This window comes from Bactrocera dorsalis, chromosome 5, assembly GCF_023373825.1.
Source record: "Bactrocera dorsalis isolate Fly_Bdor chromosome 5, ASM2337382v1, whole genome shotgun sequence".
In the NCBI taxonomy this organism is placed as follows: domain Eukaryota; kingdom Metazoa; phylum Arthropoda; class Insecta; order Diptera; family Tephritidae; genus Bactrocera; species Bactrocera dorsalis.
This window is the reverse complement of record NC_064307.1, coordinates 11,107,322-11,114,900: the sequence shown is the minus strand read 5'-3', so window position 1 is coordinate 11,114,900 and position 7,579 is coordinate 11,107,322. Positions and strand designations below refer to the sequence as shown.

Here is a 7,579-nt window from a genome sequence, read left to right as displayed (position 1 = left end):
TTGTAATTAAATATATACATGCATTTCTAATCTTAATTGAATATTTTTAAATAAACTAACTTCCTAAAATAAATTATTGTTTATAGAATCAGTATACATCATAATTTTAGAATATTAATTTTAGTTGTAGTCTTTGAAAATGCATAGTTACTTATTATTAATTAATACTTGAATATGTGTAATAATTACTTGTTTGTTTATAATGAGCGTAAATGAATTTATATAACTGTTCGTACTACTTTTTAATTTATTATTAGAAAGTAAAGCGGTTGGCATCTCTGTAAGTTGGAATTAAACTGACAAGTTCTTTCCAACGCTGCCTCAGTCGACGTCGTCTACTGTCAGCATCATCATTGTGCATTAATGTGTTCGTTGTTGTAGTGAAATGTTTTTCGGGTGGAACCATAGCTAAATTGTAAACGTCAGTCAGTTTCCTTTTGAAAACATTGTACCGCAAATAAGTAATTATAATATTTTAATAAAATGTCGCGAAATAATACGGCCCAAGGCAGTGGATCATCTGTACAAACCTACAAATTAGTAATTGTTGGAGGTGGTGGTGTGGGAAAATCGGCATTAACAATACAGTTCATTCAGGTATGTTTCAAACGGCAAATGAATAGACATATGATGAGTGGTGTGTATGGGGGAGGTGTAGCCAGAATACCAAAAGCGTAACAAGTTGATTTGGATAACAGCTTGCCGATTGCGGAGCACTATCCCCGCATTTCCATTTGTGAATATACGCACGCAAAGACCTTGGACGAGTGTAGCCTCACCAAAAAACTTGACATTCGTTGTCGTTTAATATTAGTATAACTAGTTGCTACCATTTGGGGCAGCAGCTGTTGTCTTCTATGGGATATCGCACTCATAAGTGCGCGGTTTTCGCTGCTAACGCACCTCGAGTCGTAAGTTTCGAGCAACGCCCACATTGTAGCGTCATCTTAAGAAAATGTCTAATTCAAAGCATATAACTTTGAGATATTGCTACTAAGGCTTATGCTGAAATACACATATTTATGTTATACTTGTATGTAGCTCAACACCCACTTTAATATAAACATTATCATTGGTATATATAGGTATATACAATTATGTAAATGTTAAAATCTTTATACTCAGTATGACGCATTTGAAACTCTTTAATACACTGCTGTCCATCAATTCTTATAAAAATATCAAATATTACAAAGCGCCAAGCTCTTGAAGGCTGTGAGATCTCTCCCCCTAATTGAATTTGAAATTTATGAATACACATACGTATTTATGCGTTTATGTGCACATATGAAAGAGGGTTAGTGCCAGTATGTTATTGTAGGCTTTGGGCAAATAAATTTGTCTTCATATTTACTTTCCTTAAGTATATACATATGTGTACAAGTATGTAAAAGATTTGCTTGCTATAATAACCTTATTTATGAGCGTATTTTTAGAAATTTACGTCATTTGCAATATTTGTGTATATTTTCATTGGATTCTAAATTAAAAAGGAAAATTTTTAGTATGACGGCAATATTTAGTAATAGATATATGTGACGGATAGACCAAATATTGTTGACTTTAGGCATGAAGTCAAGAAGACTCCTAGCTGTTCCTAGACCGTTGTACTTAAATATATGTATGTATGTGCTTAGTGCTTAAGTGTCTGAGGACTGCCATTGTTTCGTTCGAGATAAAATAAAAAAATACATACATATATATAAAATATGAATGTTGTATGAACAAAACGCGAATAATTTTAGTGAATAATATAGTTGGCTATTGCAAGCTTTCATGTGTCTAACGTGTTTTTATCAGTTTGTTAAGTAAACATTTTTCTTAGTAAATATTGTTAATTAAAAGAAAATTTATGACAAGTATGTATATCAAGTGTATGCGGAATTTACATATGTACACATATAAAACTGTATACCACTTACATTTAGTATTGTATTGTAGTAATTATAACTAGACAAAAATGAACATACTTGTAGATGCCATCTTGTATAAAAAATGTAAACGGTTATATTATTAACTTCTACTCATTTTCCGATTTCAGAGCTACTTTGTAACGGACTATGATCCCACTATTGAAGACTCTTATACCAAACAGTGTGTCATCGATGACATCCCAGCCAAGTTAGATAGTAAGTATATCAATAGTTTTTTTTCATTTTTGAACGCTTGCAATAAATTTGTTTCGTATAGTTTTGGATACTGCCGGTCAAGAGGAATTTAGTGCTATGCGTGAGCAGTATATGCGCTCTGGCGAGGGTTTCCTGCTTGTGTTCGCTCTAAACGATCATTCCAGCTTTGATGAGATACCGAAATTCCAGAAGCAAATCCTACGCGTCAAGGATCGTGATGAATTTCCCATGTTGATGGTTGGCAACAAATGCGATTTGGAACAACATCGACAAGTGTCATTGGAGGAGGCGCAAAACGTAAGCAGAAATCTCATGATACCGTACATTGAATGCAGCGCAAAGGCGCGTGTCAATGTGGATCAAGCTTTTCATGAGCTTGTGCGAATCGTACGGAAATTTCAATTAGCCGAACGTCCATTCTTGGAGGAGAGCTACAATAGGAAAAGCAAGCGAAAATGTTGCGTATTGTAATGCGATATTAGGAAACATTTAAAAGCTAGACAGAAGTTAGAGAGTGGAAGACGGTACATGATTTTTTCGAAGATTAACAATAATTTTCGATATCGAAGTGGAATTGATGAAAAATGCTGCCAATAAACTGAATTAGTTCTTCAAAAACATGAAAACACACACACAAACATAAAAAAATCCATACTAATTGTATAAGTGAGTGGAAAACAAGTGTAACTCATAGTAGCAGCAAACAACGGTACATGTGCAATACGAGAGGAAGGAAATATTTTTTCAGCGTACCACTTGAAAACTTGAACAATCTGTGTGTACACATAACTAACAACAGTTTATGATAATACATTTATTAAAACGCTACATTTATTGTACAAAAACGAAATTCTAATGCAAGCCACCAGAGTCCATAGTATATACCGAACAGAGCAAAGAGTATGCTAAATGTGCTTTGCCACACTAAATCAACGAAAATATCGAATACCGCCAAAAATATTTAATGTTTTTTATTAATCAAATTAATATGTCAGTGAAAAACTTGTTAACCAAATTTACGCTAAACGCTAAAAAATCAAAACACCAATTAAAATTTTATACACATATTAAATTAAGGAAATGAAAAAAATAATATATATATGTTTGTGAATTTTATAAACTAATTATGTACAACGTCAGGCGATTAAAATGTTTAACTAATAAGTATGTGAGTTTTGTATTTAATATTAAAATAATAGTTTATTTATTAAGTGATAAAATTGCATTGCGAAAATCGTTACGATTATGCCAAAAGAGATTTGTATTTTTATGCTTAATATTGAAAAACACCATTTTTTGCTAATAATTGTCGAAAGAAAATGTATAAATAAAAATTAAAAATGTAAAACATTGTTAATCAAATCAAAAAATCTAAAAATTATTAAAGAAAAGGAAAAAATATTAAGGAATCAGAAAAAAATTATTAAAGAAAAAGAAAAAAAAAAAAACAAATATTAACTAACAGTTGAACAAAACGAATAAAATTTTGAGTGCCTACGTTTTTATATGTACAAACGTATGTATGAGTGTAATGTATGTAAAAGCAAACGCAGCCAATCATAAATCGGTTGCAACTGCTACACCACCCTGATATTCTAAAAGTCTAAAAATAAATAAGAACGTTGTGTTACACTTATTAAATGCTAAAAAGCTGAAATGCTAAAAGTTATATCGGAAAGTTAAAATTCAAGTAATATTTACATTTTTCATTTATTATTATTTATGAATAAACAAAGTGATTGCCGTATTTATTAATTAATTTCACGTATTTGCAATGGCTAAACACACGCTGATATTTACATATCTGAATTGCACAAATCTCATACAGACGGACAATACACCGAAAAATTTCACTGCACAAGTTTGTTTGTAAGCGTAATATTGAAGATGATGAATATTTTCTATAATATAGCATAACGGCATGTCTTACATATGTATGTATGTGTGTGCAGTAAAGGTTGTTTGCACTTATGCAATATGTTTTGAAAGAAATATGCATTTCGAAAACGCACAAGCGCATGTCGCAACATTTTCGAATGGCAAAAATAAAATTGAAATCATCTGTTCACATGCCCAGTATTCGCAGCGTTTGCATTCATACAACACACATACATGCATACATTGTTGTACGTACAATTTTAATTAAATCAAATATTTTAGCGTTATATTTATGTATATGTATACATTTATGTGAGAAAAACAAAAAAAATAAAATACATTTAATAAAGCAAGGTCTAATTTTTGTAAAACAAAAATCAAGTCGACAAAGTTTTCATTTTTGCTTTCTAAAATCTTTCGCTCATGACCCTGAACACTCCCGATATTCAGTTTGCCACGAAGTTTGTATTAGTCAAAGGGAAACGTCGGATATATCGATCTCAAATTTTGCACATGCCCTTATATCCACAAGAAGCTGCTAATCTGCCGATACCGTCGTTAACGGACCACTGTATCATACAGCTGACATGCACCGTTCCCACGACAGTCGGGTCTAAGTAACCGGAACGGAATCGTGTTTTTATTCAGCCAAGGACTGTTAAATCGGGACCATTCCTTGAAAGGTGTTCAGGAGAGCAAGTTCGGCAGTACTTAGACTTTGCCAGCAATCCCCGTATCTATTGTATAAATACACTAGGTTATTCTGTCTGTTACCTGAGTATGAGCAGGATTTCTAGTCGTCGATACCAGAAAACAATCTTCAATTAATTCACACTTTCTTCTCATACACAATATCTCTAACCTAATGCCTTGTCTCGTATCCACCACGCTCTCAATAATACCGTAATATATTCCTAATTGGTTAGATTCAGTCGTGACCTTGTTGTTTCGAGATCATTGTAGCACCTGTCAAATGCTTACCTTTTACCTTCCCTACACATATCGTCTCTGATAGGAATCACTAAAAGGTGCAATTCCTGTTGTCTGAAGAGAGTCTCCAGAGGAAAAACATCTAATTTGGGAGGGTAAAATAGCTCAAATTCCTAAGTATCGTTTTCTCCCCAAAGCTTTTTAACCTTTACTTTTAAACATGATTGTACCTTGGAGGTAACTGGACACTCCTAGACGAAAGTAAAGATTTATCTTAGAAACATTTTAAAACTACTTTCTAGGCTGCAGCTAGTAATCACTTCATTAACAGTGAATTTCTTTCCTAACTGTGAATTCAAAAATGTTAAGGCCGAAGACGCGAAAATTCCAAACACACAAGCTCTGTAACAGTAATAAACTCCTTTAGTAGCTCTCCGTTGGGAATTGTGGTAAAAACCAAGGAACGGTTTTTATGCATATGAAGACTGCTCTCTCTTACCTTAGAGATCAATAAAGAAATTTCCAGTCTCGGCATCGTCATTGGATTCCTTCTTTAAGTAATATCTCCAAGTGACGGTGAAATTTTTTTCTTATCTACGAACAAGCAATTCAAGCTAGCGCGCTATAAACTACAGCGCCACTTTTTCTGCCTGTCACTGATATCGAAAAAAATTTATTCACCTGGGAAACCTCTTCTAGCCTGATTTGTCTTTTGAAAGACTTCGTCTTAAATAAATCCGTTCAACCAATGAAGAGAAGTGCACTTTATTCTCTGAAACATGGGTCGCCCACTTGGCTGATCTGGTAGTCCAAGTTCTCTCGGATAATCCCTCAGGTGACGTGCGGAGTTGTGGTACCCTATCTGCAGAGATATCTGCATATCCAATCCCTCAAATACCAACAATTCAACGACTTAACCCCAAAAAAGATTACGTTGCTCAAGTCTAAGGCTGGATCAATAGAATGGGAGGATAAATATACTTCTAACGCAGCTATAAGAACATCGGAGTTAATATTTTATTTGCATCGATAAGAAGGTTTTTTTGTGAAAAGTTCACGTATACCCAATCCAACGCTATTGTTCAACTGTTGGGCCATTACAGAATCTGAAAAAAAAGACGCACAAATGTTACCCGTGTTCTCATTATTATCTACTATTTCCAATCAAACCCTACGAGTGAGACACACATGTTATTTTGAGTGAAGCCCAAAAAGTGCTCGGCTAATTAAAAAAGTAATAACGGACATACGGATAAGGACAATGCGTATGTCCTGCAAGCAACACAAAGAAATCGGATCCGTATAAAAAGCCTCAATAAAGTGACGATAAGCAAGCAACGTTTCGCGCAGTCTTCAAGATGAACTCAACACGTACACAACTCTTCGCCGCCATGTTCTTGCTCTTCTTGGCTGTGGTCAACTGTCAGGTGCACACATAGCTCATGAAAAGCGGCCAATGAATTGGTAAATAAAACAGTTACTATCTATTTGCAGTTGACCTTCTCGCCAGACTGGGGCAAACGTTCGGTGGGCGGCAGCGTGGGTGGCGGCGCAGCTGGCTTCTTCGACACACAGCCCAGCGGCAATTGCAAGACTTCCAATGAGATGCTGCTCGAAATATTCCGCTTTGTACAGGTAAAGACTGTCAGGGCGTATGAGTGACTTTTTATACATCTACATATGAATATTACATAACCCTTTGCCGTAATTATTCACAGGCAGAGGCGCAACTTTTCCTGGACTGCAAGCATCGCGAGTAGAAGTCACGGCATTAATCACCACATAAATACTAGATATTTTTAATATATACATATGTGTAATTGTTTTTGCATTTTTTATTTGGGGTAGTCGGCATTAGTTTGGATGAAATCCGATTTTCAATACTTCAAATGCTCATTTGAAATTCATTAATAAAATATAGCGTAATATCAATGAATGTATATTATATGGTAATGATATGTAAAATACTTATTATAAATAAAATATTAATGAATGCATGCCAGTAAAGCAAATTTGCGTCGGCTTTCTTCTAATCCACTGCAAGGGGGGAATTACCGGTTTTTATAAGCGATTGCAAATAATTGGGCAAATACAAAGTTATTAATTGGACAATGAAATTTGGCGTTGTGTCAATAACTGTAATTGAGTTTTCAATGTCAATGCTACTTTCGCCTGCGAATATATTCATAGCAAGTTGGAAAACCCTGTGGGAATAATGGAACATATACACTTTGACTATATTCTAAATAATTAATGTTTGAAAATATGTTTTTTGAAATTATTAATATTTTTTTTTACATGAGCTAATAATATCCCTCATGAAGGTTACCTCCATCTTCTGAGAAGTTCAAACTGGGATCAAAAATGGTATTTTAACAATCAATTAAATTTTTTGTCTATAAAGAGTAGTGAGATATAGAAACTCCATCTGGTAGAATCTTTCAAAGTCTTTTAAAACGTTATATTATGTGAATTTAAAATAATGACATTTTTGTTTACAAATTGTCACAAAAAGTACCCCGAAATTGTACATAAAACTCAAAATATTTAATTATTATCAATAAGTATTTGGTCGCCTTCAAACGCCAACGATTTTTCCAGTCCTCGAAACACTTTTCATAAGCACTTTTTGGGATGGCCTT

At 33.9% G+C, this 7,579-nt stretch overlaps 2 protein-coding genes across 2 annotated transcripts; both read left to right on the top strand.

Moving 5' to 3' along the window:
• The first annotated feature begins 347 nt into the window (after positions 1-347).
• Positions 348-4,388, top strand: LOC105231430 (ras-like protein 2). The gene is made up of 3 exons (XM_011212720.4): positions 348-597; positions 2,042-2,129; positions 2,191-4,388. The coding sequence occupies exons 1-3, from the start codon at positions 484-486 to the stop codon at positions 2,598-2,600; spliced, it is 612 nt and encodes a 203-aa protein (XP_011211022.1). The 5' UTR covers positions 348-483; the 3' UTR covers positions 2,601-4,388.
• A 1,821-nt stretch (positions 4,389-6,209) lies between these two features.
• Positions 6,210-6,949, top strand: LOC105231429 (adipokinetic hormone). The gene is made up of 3 exons (XM_011212719.4): positions 6,210-6,364; positions 6,432-6,572; positions 6,656-6,949. The coding sequence occupies exons 1-3, from the start codon at positions 6,296-6,298 to the stop codon at positions 6,695-6,697; spliced, it is 252 nt and encodes an 83-aa protein (XP_011211021.1). The 5' UTR covers positions 6,210-6,295; the 3' UTR covers positions 6,698-6,949.
• Positions 6,950-7,579: the final 630 nt, after the last annotated feature.